The sequence below is a fragment of the Acanthochromis polyacanthus genome, chromosome 3 (assembly GCF_021347895.1).
Source record: "Acanthochromis polyacanthus isolate Apoly-LR-REF ecotype Palm Island chromosome 3, KAUST_Apoly_ChrSc, whole genome shotgun sequence".
Taxonomy (NCBI): domain Eukaryota; kingdom Metazoa; phylum Chordata; class Actinopteri; family Pomacentridae; genus Acanthochromis; species Acanthochromis polyacanthus.
Window position 1 is genome coordinate 7,181,196 of NC_067115.1, and position 17,122 is coordinate 7,198,317.

The window sequence follows — 17,122 nt, forward strand, 5'->3', positions numbered from 1 at the left end:
CACAGTCCAGACTATTGTCTAAAAATGAAGAAGGGCCCTTTCTTATATTTGCTGCTGGTGTTCTTACCAGTAGGTCATCTTCACATTACCAGTATCAGGAAATCTAAGACTCATTTAGGCGAAATCTTTTTTAAAAAAAAGGCCTTCTGATGGGCTGAATTGTGACATATTTGGATCAATGTCACGAACCGCTTTGTGCTTCCAGATGTGCAGCTGAACTCAAAGCCGTGTGAAGGTGAACAACATCCAGCAAAAAGACTCCATGAAGACTCGGGTTACCTTCTTTAGGGAACAAGTGGCAGCGACAACATTACCTCGACTGAAAATGACTCTGTCGGTTTAACTCAGTCATCACCATTAGTCAAGCGGAAGAGTAATTCAGCTCATCCCCATTACACGTAAGACAACAGTATGGCAGGGGGACGTCATTAGGTTCAGGAGGAGGGAAAGTGATGAAGAGCTTCTCTGAAATGAGATTGGATTTAAACAAGTGGCGCTGCTGTCCTGAGGGCCTTACATGGATGCTCTCTGAGAGGAAAGGTGGAGGCTGCATAATAATGAGACACTTAGTTTCCCCACTGTGCAGATTTATGGGCTCCGATGCCTGTTACGATCATTAGGGGGATTGTGAAGAGGAAAAAGGGAAATGGGGTTTGGACTATATGGGCTGAGGAGGAGGTGGAAATTGCACTGATTTTTTTTCTTTTTTTTTTTTTTTCTGGTAACGCAGCACTTTTGAACCATAAATCTTCTCCTCCCTACGTGCGCAATGACATTTTGTAATGGAAGACTCCTATAATTTCACACTCTAATTAGTAAATTACCAATGTTGCCCTGGAATGCAAGTACTTATTAAACAAACAGGTCACAACCTACGAGAACCCGGTTAGCTGGGAAAAAGAATAAGGTTAATAAAAGCTGTATCGAATAAGTGCTTACAGTGTTTGACTCTTATACTATTCCATTGTTTAAAAAATGTGAAAAAAAAATTATATTTGACGAAATTTAAAAAGGTTTTTTTTCTATTTAATTACTTAAAAATATAATTATATTTGTCATTATTTTCCATCTTTACAGTTTTTGAAGGTTATAATATTCCATCAATACTGACATATTTTTGCTATACTTGACAATATTTTTTTTAGCTTTTTTAAAAAAAATAACCTGCTTAGTTGGAAAAAAGAATAAGTTCAATAAAAACTGTGGCTTTTGTTTGATCATGCTGCCCTGAATAAACTACAACACAACAGCAGTGGAGGAAAAAAAGGAGATATAAAAGGAAAACATCTCTTGAAACTACAGTCTAATGATTGTTTTCATTTTGCATAATGCCTGCAAGTAGAGCAGAAGAAATTTGAGTCAATAGTTATAATTTCGCTGGCAAGAGCTACACCAACATCAGCAAAAAATCCCTGAATGAACATGAGTCATTAGTGTTTGGAACATGCTGAATAATTCATTCTGCAACTTAAGTCAACACAAACATTTGCTTTTATGCTACCTGAAGGTGGATCCACTATAGAAAATCTGCTGCCCTGATCACTCCCAGTCCTGCAGGATTACATGTTCAGTTTTCTGCTTGTACATATAATGAATACATTATGAATGCAAATAAATGCACAAATATTCTGTTGGCGACTGCAACATTAAAGCATCACTCAAAAAAAGCATCACATATAACCAGAGGAGCCATACGAAGGTCTAAACCACAGTCTTTTCCACAGATATAACTATACTAATGTGACTGCAGACAATTATAACAAGAATAATGATAATAACAGTAATAATAATTGGCAACATTTTTCTAACAATTTACTAGTATGTCTAAAAAAATATTAGACCACCCTTATTTTCTTCAATTTGTTGTTCATTTCAATGTCTGGTATCACTAAAGGTATAATACCTGAAGAATACACTGAACATGACAAAAAATACAGCTGATTCCATAATACTTTATGTCCTATTTGACCTGCATAAGCTTAATTGCATTCTCAGGGTATATAAGAGGCCATTTCATGTCATAAGCAGCACTGCACATGCTAAGACCTAGAGTGGTTTCCTGCTGACATTCACGCCGTAGTTGTTCTCACACAATGTCTTAAACTAAAGAATTACTTGAAACCACAAAGGCAGCCATCTTGGCACTGCTGGAAATTGGCACGAGTGAGAGACAAGCAGCGAAAAAACTGAAGATCTTCAAGACAGCCGTTCATTACACCAAGAAAAAACAAGTCGAACATGGTACAACCAAACTGTTAGCCGGTCGCAGCAGGAAACAACTTTCTACCCCACGAGATGACCGTGTACTCCTTCATTCCTGTGTCAGGAACCGTCACCAGACCTCCAGGGACCTTAAAAATGAGTGGGCACTGTGGAGAAATGTGACTTGTTCGGCAAGGACAGTTGGAAATCGACTTCTTGAAGCTGGTCTGAAGTCACACAGGATACAGAAGAAGCCCTTCATCAATGAAAGGCAGAGGAAAGCTGGTTACTCTTTGCTGAGGATCACAAAGATTGGACTGTTGATGGTTGAGCTAAGGTTCTCTTCAGTGATTAATCCAGTTTTCAGTTGATGCCCACTCCAGTCAACTGACTGGTTAGGAGGAAGCCTGGAGAAGCCCACAAACAAGACTGTCTGCCCCTACAGTAAAACATGGGGGTGGATCAGTGATGATCTTGGGTTGTTTCTGTCTGGGTCGAACAGGGCAAATGCAAATGTTAAGGGTCTGTAGCGTATAGGGAGTTGTGCATTTAAGTTTCTTCTCCTCATTTCCATTAACTTCCATGTTTGTCGGTTTGGCAGCAAACGTGAATTGTAATTCCAGAGTCTTCTTAGAAATTAATGTAAATAAAACAAAAATATCTCAGGAACCTCCAGTGGTACTAAGTGCATGAATGGATTCAGCATGGAAACAGCTGTATGAGATGCTTTTCAGAAAAACTTTCCAGTCGAGGGCTGCAGATGATGCTTCATGCCCTGTTGCTGGCCTTTGTTTCGACAGTGCGACAGACTCATTTGAAGTATGACGCTGACTCAAATAAATGTGATAACTGCCTGAAAACACACACCTTGACTGGGATAAAGGCTCAGAAAAGACCTAACATCCGTCCTGCTGCAGGAACAAGAGCAGCGGATGATGCAAATCGTCACATCAACCCTCCAACAGAACACAAATCTGACAGTGTTTTCTCTCTTTATCTGCGATAAGAGCGAACAGGAGCGATTCAAAGGAGTGATTCTAACCCGGCGTCGGCTGCAGGACGACGAGGGAATACACAACTGATAAACAAGCCAACAACCACCTCAACTGATGTCTATTCATCTGCTGCAACAGAGGATGTCAGCAAAGCTTTTACAGCGGATAGAAATGAGTTATTTAATAAGAATTCAAGCATGATCCATCAATCTTCATTTACTCTCATTTATCGGTTCATTTCCCTCCCTCTGTTCCTGCCTCACACATACCTGCGTTCAGCCTCTTTCCTCCATCACCTGCCTCAGTGCAGAGCCATGAGTGGACTGACCGACACCACACAGCCCCCACAGCCACGTAACAGATATTTAAAGGTCACCACGGATGTTCAAATATCAAAGGCTTCTCCTGCAGCTGGGGAATTCAAAACACCTTTACCAGAGACGAGATGTTTACCGAGGCCACAGAGGGCAGCCTCGCCCTGCTCTGCTTCACCTGATACGATGAAGACGTCAAGAATGACACTCATCAAGGCTGTTGACTCACTGTGGGCTCATTTTTCACTGCAGTATAAAGTCCTGCACCTCTGTGGAAACAGACCAACCACGAAGGAGAGAGAATTCAGAAATGTCTTCTGTGTATGATGTCATAAATCATAAAAAAGATAAAAATGGATGTTGAACTTCTGAATTTTTTTTTTTTTTTTACAAAAAATGAAAATAGGAGTCACCATGTACTTTTTCTCAGGTGCTCACAGGTATAACAACACTGGGAAAAAAATGGTGGCGCCACATACTGTGGATATTTTGGTAGTTAAGCTTTGTTTTTTATCTCTATTCTGCAAATCAAATTACTCCTCTGTATGCTGTTTTTGAGCCATGCTGAATTTATTCAATTGACTAAATTTTCTTCTCACCCTAGTTTAGAACAACATTTGAAGAATTCTGAATAATTTTATAAACCGTTCTGGATAACAGACAGTTTTCGAGCCATTTAGCGGGAGTTTTTGGAGTTTTTGACCATTTTCTAGGACAATGTTTTTCATCATTTTGCATAGTTTTGTGTAAAATTGGACACATTTTAATAATTCTAATTTAGTAATTCTGATTATAAATTATCACATTTTTATAATCTTTAGAGACTTTTTCTCTCTATTCTGCACATCATCACTAGAAAGACGTTTCACCATGCTGAATGTATCTTCTAACAACTTGCTCCGCTTAATCCTCACACCTTCAGACAATTTAGAGTTACCAATTTAACCTGAGCATGTTTTTGGATTGTGGGAGGAAGCTGGAGAACCTGGAGAAAACCCACGTATGTACAGGGAGAACATGCAAACTCCATGTGGAAAGAACCAAACCAGCAACGCGAATCGGGGATCTTCCAGCTGCAAGGCAACAGTGCTAACCACTGAGACACTGTGCAGGCCCTGTTTCTGAGTCATGCTGCATTTATTTTACTGATTAAGTAGGTCTAATTTTCCTTTTTGAGGAATGTTTTGAGGAATTCTGAATATTTTTGAACCATTCTAGAAAACTTACTGCCCCTTTGGACAATGTTTGAGCCATTCTGGGAGGATTTATGCAATTTATGAGTATTTTCTGTTTTTTAATCCTTTTTGAAAACTTCTCCAATCGTTTTGCTGAAGTTGATGTAATTTTGGACTCGTTTTGATTAATTTTGAATATGAATCATTACAATTTCTCAGATTCTTATCTTTAAACAAACAAACAAAAAAGTATACTCCACTAACCTTTGTTTATTGTACCAATTTTTAAAAATAATTTCCTCTGGAATGAACAAAGTTGGTCTTATCTTATTTTTGCAGCATCTACGTTGTTTTTACTCTACGCTGCACATCAGTTGTAGAAAGATGCTTCCCCATGCTCAATGTATCTTCCAACAACTTGCTCCTCTGTGCCCGGTTATTAAGCCATGCTGCATTTATTTTATAGATCGAGTTGTCGCCTCTCAGTCTCTCTTGTTGCCTCCTCTCTGCTCTGTGAAAAAACTGCCTGCAGTTCACCTGAAAACTCTTTGAATTTTAGTCATCTGACTGTTGGTCACAGCCAAGTCAGTCGTGGTTTCACAGTTACATCGAAAAGTACAGAAACAACAGCTGAACGAAAAGGGGAGGAAAAGCTCTACTTCAACTTGGAGATTGCGTGCCGGGCATCAGATGCAGCCTGTTGTTTTTTCAGTATGAGCACAACATTTGGATACAATTTTATCTGAACTGGTTGTCAGATTCAGTAACTTTATCCTTCAAAAAGGTAGTATGCTGAGGACCATAATTGTGCAATCAGGCACAATGAAGTACCAGCAGTTCCCCATTAAACTCTGGTTATTTGTAAATGTTGGTTTATTTTAGCCCAGTAGAGGCTTAAACAACTTAAATTAGTTTATTAACTCAGACTGGGCCATTGGGGTTTACTAAGTATGACAATTTGCATGATCGGCCCACATATAGTAAAGTTTGAAAGAAATATGTGCATTTTTCTGTTACTTTTGATCATTTGTTGTGCAAGAACATCTATTATATTTGAGCAAATGAAACTCCAATTAACAAATCTGGTTATGAATGACTAAAGATTTATTTATTTTTTAAATCAATTTGGCAGTAGTAGTTTTGCTGTGCTGCTTGTTAAAACCTCTCAGTGCTCTACACAGTAAAAACCCTGGTTTAACCACTCTGGACTGCATGTTTGTATGGAAGGTGCTGTATAAATGAAGGGGAATTTGAAAGGCGGCCATTAGAAAAATCCATGTGTTTGTGCAATTTCAAAATAAAAGCATTTGGTAGTTACACAAGCTCTAGCTCATGTAGTGCAAAAAGCACACAGATCATTAAAAATGGTTTGTTCTCAAAGAGATCATTGAGTTTTATATAAATAGGAGTCTAATCTTTACTAAGGGCAACCAAGTAACAGAAAAGTTTCTTCTGCTCGTGTCTGTTGACTCTCTTCATTGTGGGCTTGGCAGCACACCTCCATCTGCTGTTTTGACAACGGAGTGACAACACATAGCTGCTATTCCATCAGACTGAGCTACTCCATCTGTTCTACTGCCTCTCTTTGCCATGTAGCCGTCACTGCTTCACTGTATCCATAATTTCCCTTTGATTTCTGAGCTCCAGGCCCTGTGTCATCATCAACACACACTCAGGAAAAAAGAGGAACACAATCAAACATTTCTTGATGAATCAGAGCCAGTCATGACCTGGTGTTGTTTCTCGCTTCTTCCCAGCTTCACATTGTGAAGTGCCTACTTCCTCGGACAGATGCACCTCCTACACAGTCGCTGTGATGCCTTTTTGCTGCCTTTGTTTCATAGTGACTGTGCATCTCCACAAAACAGTTAGAACTAATTTGTTTTATTTTCCTTCTCCTCAATGCTAAGGATGACTTACTCCAGTGTCTAGAATTAACCTGCCAATGACAGCTCCCTCTATGATCATTTAGTCATGATCTATTGTGTTATTACTCTTTCACATGGACTCATCCATCACCTGACTAATGGCATTAATCCTTCTGTCTGTAGCAGCTCAGTGCCACCAAGAGCTTCGCTTCAGTCCCACATGTGCTCCAGTTCAGGCTCAGTAATATCACCGCTAACACAAAGCTGCCACTCCTCAGGCGGAAACACAAACACACAAATTAAATGTTTGCAGGACCTGGAGTTTGTTGCGTCGCGTTTCACAGTAATGAAACTGAGCCGCGGTGTGAATACGCTGAACATTTCAGTGCCGATGAGTCTTCATGAGGTCGGAGCTGAACCATGAAAGCCCCCGGTCCTCCTTAAAGTGTCGGCCGCTGTGGGAATGTTCACTGGTGGTTCTCTTTGTTCCTCTGAAGGAAAAACTTGGGATGCGTGCTGCTCAGGGGGTTTCAAAGGGAACTCCAATTTGTCAGCTTGTGTTCCTGCAGGTGAATGAGAACTCGCATGCAGCCGACTGCTGTTCAGAGGTTTGCAGAGGAGCCCCATTTTTACGACATGAGAGAGAAACAACAAAACGTCAGCCATGGATCTGTTCGGACACCAAAGCATTTAAAATGCTGTGGATACAACTGTAGACCAGCAAACGGAGTGAAGTTACAGAACTTTGGAGGTTGGATTTTAAAAAGACCTTCTGTCAGTATTGTATGTCATTCATCATACAGTTCCAGTAAAGTGACGCTCAATCTGTGAAAGCACAGACGGAGAAACACCACAGTGATCATCAGTGGTCATATGAGCTTTGAAAAGAACAAATTTTCGCATCACACCAGCAGCGTACCTCTGTCAATGGATATGCCACTTGTCATTATGCTCTGACACTTTGGTTTTAAAATGTAAAAAACAGCAACAAAAAAATAATTTAAAAAACTATGTAATAAAAATATGAAACATAAAAAATACGTAATATTTCTGCAACTGAGGTCCCAAAAATACTGAAAAAATCATATGATTAAAATACAGCAAATTTTCATTAATTACGATAGATTTTTTTTTCTGAATTTTACTTTAGATCTAGTGTATTTTTTTGGCTTTTAAATTCATATGCTTAAAATACATGCATGTAAAAAAGTGATATTACCTGTTAGTGAATAATAATACGATAATATTTAATATAATTATAATAATAGACCATAATTGTGCTCCATTTTGACAATCTTTTGAGCGCTGTTTTACTTTTAGATGGTCTGAAATTAATATTTAATTTAACAAACAGAGAAATGACTTTGCACATTAGCATTTGGTGAAGATAATTTGTGTTTGACTCTAGCACTGAATATTGGATCCAGTAATCAGCCAAACCTGTAGGGCCTTTGTTAGTGTTGTTAAGTTCTTTTAGTGACTTGTTGTCGTACATGCACTGTGCAAAGTGCAACACATTTTAGCTGCACAAAAATATGACTTGGCAATGGAAGAATAGGATCATGTTTAACCGTCTTGTTAAATTGTGTTCAGTTTTGACTGTTTTCTGATTGGTGTATTAACTTTTAGATGAGTTGACTGGTGTAAATTTGAATTTTTGTTCAATCGACAGGGAAACAGGGAGCATTTGGCACAAAGAATTTCTGTGCTTGATCCTTGGTCTCAATAAGAAAAAGGGTTACCAGGCAGGGAAGGTCTGCAAAACAAAGCCGTCACATTGCATCAGGACAAGTGTAGCGTTACATTTCATTTGCTCCTCATTATGGGCCAAAACTAAAAGCTCACTGCATCTCGGCCTGCAACTACTTTGTCCGTTCTCCTGTAAAATTTGTCTCCTCCAGCTTCACTGGAAGACTGGAAATGCTCGACTTCTCTTAATAAAAGCATGAGGATCATAATGACAGCAATAAAGATAATAATGATCAATGACAAACAAACTGCTGCAAAAAGATTCAGTTCTGTCAGGGGTCAGAAATTAACATAAGGAAGTAGCTGATTGCGGGCGGCATTTGATTACACTGTGCAGCACTGTACTTGTCTCCGATGTAATTATTGGATGAGTTAATCACTGCGCAGTCCATTACAGAGTCAGGGCTTCGACTCAGCAGCAGTTTGGCGATATCTTCTGCTAAATACAAACGACACACACACAGATATGCAACAGTGGAATCCTTCAAATCCTACCAAATATCTGCCAAAAATCCATCAGAAATATTAAAGTTTTAACATCAGCTAATGGTCAAGTTAAAGAAATTAGATAAAGTGTCTTGTTCTGAGCTTTTGTCTAAAAAGGAAAAAGGGTTTTCGGCAAGATGCCCTGATGGCAATCCTTCTGGGAGCTCAGAGTGTTCAGGGAGAATAAAATAAGACAACTCCTATTTATTCTACATGTTCTTTTTCCCTCCACTGTTCTTTGTGTTTACATAACTCATTCACTTGGCAGCGGCAACGTTGGCCTTATTCTCAGAAAATAACTGGGGACTACATCAGTAAGTAATTGTCTCCACAAAAAAATCCTCAGAGTCGAGAGATAAGAGCCTGCAAAGGTCAGCGTGAGTTTTAAAGTCTAAAAATACTTCCATTTACTCGAGGAGGGGACTGACCTGAATGTTAATTTAAGGTAAAAAAAAGTCATAAAGAGAATCAAGAATTACAACCAACGCTTCCCTCTCAGCCTATTTGTCCCGACATCAATTCAGACGTCTCGCTTTAAGAGTTTTGCCTCAAACTTAAGTCCTCGGGGCTACACTTAACCACGGCTAAGCACCAACTTACAGCTGATTAAATTCACAGTGACCCAGTCTGAAAACTATTAGCTGCTTACAAGTCGAAAATGAGCGTATTAAAGCTCCTCGCTGCAGACCAAGTGTCAGGGCTTTGAGGGAAATCAGGTCAAATTAAGCAACCTACAATATCTGTGTAAACCATCTTTTAAACTAACTAGACGAGAGACATATTCTTTATATGCAGCAGCTATTGTCTGACATAAAGTCATTAACATATTTCCAAACTGCGTAGGCTAAAAGTCACATAGTGTTTTACATTATTCCACACAAATAGAGGTGTTTATTTGTACTCTTTATTATACTAAAATCAGTACAGAAATAAACCGAAAGGAAGAGATATGGAAATATCACTTTTATTATGCTAATATATGAGCCAAAAACTAATTAATGTTAATGTGGCTAAGATGTCCAGTTGCAGTTAGCTACATTAGCAACCTAGGAGGAAAGTAACTAAATACAGTTACTCAAGTACTGCACTGAAAAATGTATTTGATGTACTTTAATCATGTTTTTCAATTTTATGCGGCTTTATCCTGCACTCCACCACATGTTAGAGGAAAATATTGTGTTTTCTTTGCTATATTTACCTTCTAACTCTTTAAAGACGCACATTTAATGCAAAGAATAACATTACAAGCTTTGAAAATACAGAGATTAAACTGTTCTACAACCTTTCTGTCTTATTCTAAATGGCAGTGTGTAGTTGTGCTCACATTTCAGAGGTCTATGTGTTGCCTTTCCATTTTAATTTAATTCAGTCTCAATTCAATATGCTTTATTGGCCAGACTATCAGGCTAACAATACTGCAGAAAGCATTAAGGGTTTTGTCATTCCAAACAAAAGAAAACAAATGAGGTGAGAAAAAGTAAAAGAAATACATTATATTAAGTGAAACAAGTCTGGATGTCCAAGTTTTTGCCCCTGATTCGATCTGAGTCGTTGAAATTTGATACTAGTTTCTTAGATCATAAACATTTCAACTATTAAAGTTATTAAAATCAATCTAGTGTAAATGCTCGACAATGAGCTGCTGGTCGAGATGAAATCAGGTGAAATGAAGCAACAGACAAGATGTATGTAAACCCTTTTAAAACCAACGAGACTAAGAAAGGATTCTTTATTTGTGGATTCAGGACAAGGTGGTAATGATGCGTTTTTGCTTGGATCCTCACAACACCTGTAATCTTCACTGCACGTGCTCAGACCGACCGCCTTATTAGAGTCGCTGCTTCTTGAACTCTGCAGTTTGATGCATTTCCCGCCTCCACAGCCGAGATGCATTTAATCAGCGAGATCAATAGCTGTTACCGCCATTGATCTCGTGTTGCATGGTCGAGGCGGGGAGCTGCTCATACTCCGTATACGCTATAATCTTTATAGATAATGCAACACGCTGAGGGCTGTTTTTAATTAACATTGGGAGAAGACTGTTTTTGGAATTATATAACAGCAGTGACTGATGAGAGCTTTTTACCCCTCGTGATCCATCAGAATAATTCTGCCCAGAATTCTGGCTGACAGCACCTCTCTTTCAACCCACGCTTCACAGGATATGTGAACTTCCTCAACCTGGCCAGCTTGTTTCGTCTTAACGCTTCATGATGATGTCTGAAATAGCAGCAGAGTTTTGACGGTTTCACGCTGAGTTTTAATGTTGTGGCAAAGTAAGAGGGGCTTAGATTAGAGATGTGAGGCTTTTTTTGGCTTTCTGTGACCAACATGAGAAAACATGATTTAGGAGTGAGACGAGGAAACAAGCCTTTGGAAAGTAAATCGCAAATACTAAAGGAGAAGTGAAGAAGCCTCTTGGATGAGAGATGACATGTTTTCCAGAACCAAACCCCAACCATCTTGGGACTAATCAGAAATAGTCTCCAAATAACCAGAGATATAAATTTCAGTAACAAAAATACACAATAATCTTGTTGTGTTAAATATCAAAAACTTTATTTATATAACACATTTTACAGACTGGACCAAAAAGAATTGTCTCATTTTATTTTTTTGTCTCTTTTTTTTATCATCTAATTGACTTTTTTTTAAACTATTTATTTTATTGGTCTTTTATTCTCTTTTACCTTTCATTTATTTACTTATTTGTGTATTGCTTTTACTACTTTTTCTGCATGTATTATTATTATTATTATTATTAGTAGTAGTAGTAGTAGTAGTAGTAGTAGTAGTAGTAGTAGTATTGTTGTTTTTGTTTTTATTGTCTAGAACTTTTAATATCTTTTAGAACTTTTGACTTTTTTCAGTTTATTCTCTTTAATTTATTTCTACATGTTTTCATTTTTATTTTCTATTTTTATCATCTAATTGATATTTTTAACTATTTATTTTATTGGTCATTTTGTTCTCTTTTACTCTTCATTTATTTATGTATTGACTTCATGTTTTTTACTGTTATTTATGTATTTTTCAATTGTCTTGAACTTTTTATATCTTTCATAACCTATGACTTTTTTCAGTTTATTCTCTAATCCTTTATTTGCTTATTTATTTATATTTTTGCTTTTATTTTTAATCATCTAATTGATTTGTTGTTTTGTTTATTTATTCCATTGGTCATTTTATTCTCTTTTACCCTTCATTTATTTACTTATTTACATATGTATAATCTCAAAGCCTGAACCTTTAAACCTTGGTGGAAAATCTTTGGTAAGTTAGCTTCCAGTTTGTAGATGATCTGCCATGTTTTATGACGAGCCGTGAGGTTTACACTCAAATTTTCATCCACCAGTTTGAATCAAACGTAGCCACATCAACAACGTCTTTTACGCAGAGTTAATTTGGAGCCGACTCAGAGTAAACATTCATTAAATAAAATCAACCTAACAGTTGGGTCAGTTCCAAGTTGTGAAAGCGAGGGGGTGCTCACAGGTAGTCCGGACGTCTTCTGCTGATAAAAATAAAGGGTTAATCCTCGAAGGCTGTTGAAGATGAATACCTGACTTGATCTGAACATTGAGAATTTGGTTGGAGGGCATAGCAACCAACCAACTGTCCTGGAGACCACAACCAGAATGAAAACTGGCTGAAAAAAGAAAGAAAGTCAAAGAATGGACAGCCATTAATGAAGGCTGTGCTCACTTTTGCTGCAATTGGTTCTAAAATTTAGACTTTTAACTGCAGTCTAATCAGACCAACACTGTTTTGTAGTTTTATAGTTAGTTTCCTGATATTCCTGGTTGTCCACTCAGCGGTGTTATAAGATATGTCTTTAGAGATAGAGAATAATTCTCTAATCGTCAATTACTCCGGTCTGCCAGGGAAAAGCTTGACACTGACTCACGCGGCGACAACCTTTTCAGAGCTGAGCTGCTGACAGGTTTGATTCGGTCGCCACAGTTCACCAGTCATCGGCCTCCTGCACCCCGATCCCCTGCCAGCCGATCGCTTTGACTCGCAGGTCAGTCGGTGACCTTGATGGCTCACGTTTGCCGGAACAATCTTAGAGCTCAGTGTGAAGGTGGTGTTCAGAGCCACACACTGAGTGACAAAGACCAGTGAAGGTGACACCGCGACCGAGAAGGAAAATAAGAGTGACTGTTCAACATCAGAAGAGATTTACTGACACTTCTACTGCTACAGCCTGCATTCAGCATCATGCACATTTCAGTACGACAACACAGTGATGACACACTGAGCAGCTCTGAGCTTCTGTTTTCTTATTCGCAGACAGAGCCACTCTGAAACAGAACATTTTTTTTGCATTTTGGGCGTGTGATGTTTTACTGTACAAATGTGAATCTCCTTGTTTAGTCTGATAACGAGCCGCAGTTCACGATGAGGTGACATTAGTATAATCAATGCGCCCAAATTGCAGAGTTAGAGGCTAAAAATCGTCTTTTGTGACAGTTGCAGTGATATTATACTTGATAATGTTAGATTCTTAAAGCAGCTGTTCTCAATTCACCTGTATTCTGCATGTCTCACTTTTAAAAAATTGCCAAAAATAAACTGCTTCTGACCATTTGATTAACACAAATGTCTATTATGCTTCAGTAAATGGAAAATCAAGTAATAAAACTAAAACTACAATCTCACTTGTCAACATTTTGGTACATTCTTGCCCAGTAATTGCTCCTTGTGGAAAAGCTTCTTTTTTCCCCCCACCAAATCCTTTCAGAAAAAAGGCTACATGTGGCACCCAAGTGATTTTCTACTATCTGAACAGTGTAAAGTCTGACTCATTTTTATTCTTCAGTTCTTACCTTGGACTACTTCTACCTCTAGCTGCTCGTTTTTTAAAGTTCATTTATTTGCTTCATCTTTCAAATGCTCTATTTTAAATGATTTTACTATTCTAATTAAAACATGTGAATTTTCTGAAGTTTTAGCATCAATCTTATCTAAGTTTTCTTACACAGATATGCCGTTGATGAGACCTCCATACCTCCCATTTTGGATTCTGATTTGAAATAAATGAAACATGAGTCAGTGATCTCCCGGTGGCTTGTTAAATGGGGTGAATTATGTCAAAATTCAACCAGATTCGAAGCTGACAGTTTAGTTTGCCACCACAAATTAATCCAATCACTCTGTGGAAATAAACTGAATCCACTCAGTCACAAACAGTCGGTGTGAACTCGCTCTCAAGCCCCATTAATGCTGCTGCTTAACTGCTTAGTTTACAGTTCAACAAAGGTAATGGGAGCAGATCAGAAAACCAGAGGGCCTCTGATTGAAATATGATAATATATAGCAGAATAATAGGCGGATATGGACATAAAGAGTCTCTCTAATGACAGAGTGTCTCACATAAAGGCCTGCTTCTCTCTTCATTTCAGGTAAATAAAGGCTGGCGGAGTCATGAATGAATGCATTAGCATCAGGTAATTAGCTAACTGACGAAAACTGCAGGCCCTGGTGAATAAACCCTGCGAGTTGGACAAATGTTGCTGTAAGTGAATCACATCCAGCTAATTGAGGGTGATGAAAATGATGAGGCAGAATCTCACCTTCTGGTCGTGGCTGTAAGCTAAAGCCCAGTCCTCCTCAGTGGGGTGGAACAAAAGGCTCAGGACGAAGAAGGCGAGGCGGTACTTCTGGAAACTGGCTCCTTCATCAGTGCTGATCAGAACGCTGCTCTCAAACTCCGGGTCCGTCAGCACCATAATCTGAGAGCAGGGAGGACGAGGGGGAGCGTGAGCAGGCATGTGGGGAAAAGTACATCTTTTTGATGAAAGATTTAAAGTTTTGAGCAAAGAGGTGGAGATATGTGGAACGAAAGGAGATAGAAAAGAGACGTCAGAATCAGCAGAAAAACGTTTAGGTGAACAGGAATCTCGGCTGTATTTCCAACTTTATTTCTGGACTGCTGGTTGCCATGGTTCTCTGTGTGCATTTTTTTTTTCTTTTTCTGCACGGTTTTCCCATACAAATGTTAAGCTCCTTGTTTAGCCTGTTAATGAGCACCAAGCATAGTCAGTGCACCTAAAATGTAAAGTTAGAGGCTAATTAAAAAAATAGATTTTGTGACAGCTATAGTGATATTACATCCCTAAAGCAGCTGCCTTAGTTCCCCATATATTACTAAATTGCTGTGAGAAAATGCGTCTATAAGATTCACAAAATCTACAGAGTTATTACTCCATGTCAAATCAATCTGCTCGACCATCTCGATAAACTCTAGATATCAAATACCTTCTTAGATATGTTTTCTTTTTCTTTTTTTAATTGTCAGTGAATTCACTTTCAGCTCTTTTTTTCCACAGGCTGAAATTTGAAACTATGCTTGAACTTTTTAAGATAAAAGCCTGAAATGTATTATTGTTGTTCTTATTATTTCTCGTCTTGCCATTGATGCTGAATCTGTTCAACTATGGATATTTAAAATGGTATCGGAGAAACTTTAGCTTAATACTGCAAACATTTTCAGAGATGCTTTTTTTTCTTTTAATTACCCATCGACCCATTTTCAGCAGGCATTTTTCATACATTAAATTTAATGCAGTTTGTAAACTAGCGTGCAACGAATCATTTTAACCCACTGAGCCTCAAAATTGTCCACGGGTTTGAAAAGCATCTTTAAAAAAAATCACCAGAAACTGCATAAACAGAAAGACTCACTAGAAGCATAAACTAATCATGTGTGACGCAACATTTTATTGTGAAAATTAACCAAATCGACACTTAAAAATGTGACATTTCATATTAAAAAACTGTATTCTGCATGTCTCATTTAGAAAACTGGCAATAAATTAATAATTTTTGATAATTGAAAGCCCAATTAGCAAAACTAAAGTTACCTCTAGCTGTTGTTGTTTCAGTTTATTTATTTGCTCTACTTTTCCAACACTCTATTCATTCTTACTGGCATCACTACTTCACTCATGTTGAAGTTTTATCATCAATCTTATCCAGCTGTTCTGTGCATGAAGCTTCCACACTTTCGATTTTACCTTCTGATTTGAAATAATATTGCTTGAACAACTATATCTCAGGAACTGTTAAAGATAAAAACCTGACATGTTCACTGTTATTTCTCATGATGTCATTGATTCACGATGACACATTGATCTACGTGGATCAGACATTCCAAGTATTTCTCTCCAAAACAGGATGGAAGGTTCTTTTAAAGCAAGAAGAGGTTATAAAGCAAAAGAGAAGAACATTCAGAGCACACAGGTAGAGCTGAAAAATCAGCTAGTTGCAATTAGCTGCAGTGCATCTAGCCGAGAGAGCAGCCATGCATGGAGCCGCACATACAGTATGTTATTTTCCTTATCAGCTCATGCTTTAGCATGTCATTTCTTAGCATTTTCTCCTTCCAATAAAATCCTAATTTTAAATTTAACAGCTCCGCGGTAGTAGAAGCCCTAATTTCATGCTTGGAATATTTCTGCCAGAGCTATCACAGTTATTACAGAATTCAATAAGAACAGGAATTCCACAATGCATATTTCTTTCAGCTAATGACATTTGGAGTCTTTGTGGGAGCAGATAAAATGGTCACAGGATTTCCTCCTTCACTAAAGAGAAGGTGTTTGAAAATGTATAATGGGTTTTAGGAAAACAGCTCTCTGTTGAAGACGCTGCTATTGTCTGACATAAAACCATTAACATATTTTGAAATTGTGCAGACTCAAAGTCACACAAGGATTTACATTATCCCACATGAATAAATAGAGGTGTTTATTTGTATTATTTATTATACTGGAATCAGAATGGCAGACAATGGAAATATGGCTTTTATTGTGTGAATATGTGAGCCAATATTTAAAAATCCTTTTAATATTAAAACTGAATTAAATCATTTTTACTTCTTTGAGTCAGTGCAAGAATCTATTCCAGTGGCAGCTGACTGCATTAGCTACATTTCCTCCAAGGAGGAAAGTAATAGTCTCTCAAGTACTACTCAATCTGTATCTTCATTGACCTGTTTTTGATTGATAATTCTGCAGATTATTGAAGAAAATTAATAAAATCTGCATCCCTAGCATCTTGCCATGAATTGTGCTCTCCCTTTACAACACCTGTAAACAGAACCAGGCTTATGGTCATATTGATAGCAATGAGTTACAAAATGTCGCTATTAGCTCAATCTTAATCTTTAGATCTGATTGAGACATACCCAACAATAAAGACAATAAACAAGATGATAAATAAGAACTAAACAATGGCAAAAAAAAGAAGAAAAATGGTAAATGTGCTGATGTGTTGAGTCCTTCTCCTAACAGAAAGTGTTGTTTTTCAGTGCCATCAACTTGTGTGAA

General features: G+C 37.9%; 1 protein-coding gene across 1 annotated transcript in view; it reads right to left on the minus strand.

Moving 5' to 3' along the window:
- sorcs3a (sortilin related VPS10 domain containing receptor 3a) overlaps positions 1–17,122 on the minus strand; it is a 307,833-nt gene that overhangs the window by 130,933 nt on the left and 159,778 nt on the right. Inside the window, exon 4 of the mRNA XM_051945511.1 lies at positions 14,366–14,524. Within this exon, the coding sequence (XP_051801471.1) occupies positions 14,366–14,524 (159 nt within the window). The remainder of the gene's footprint in view (positions 1–14,365; positions 14,525–17,122) is intronic.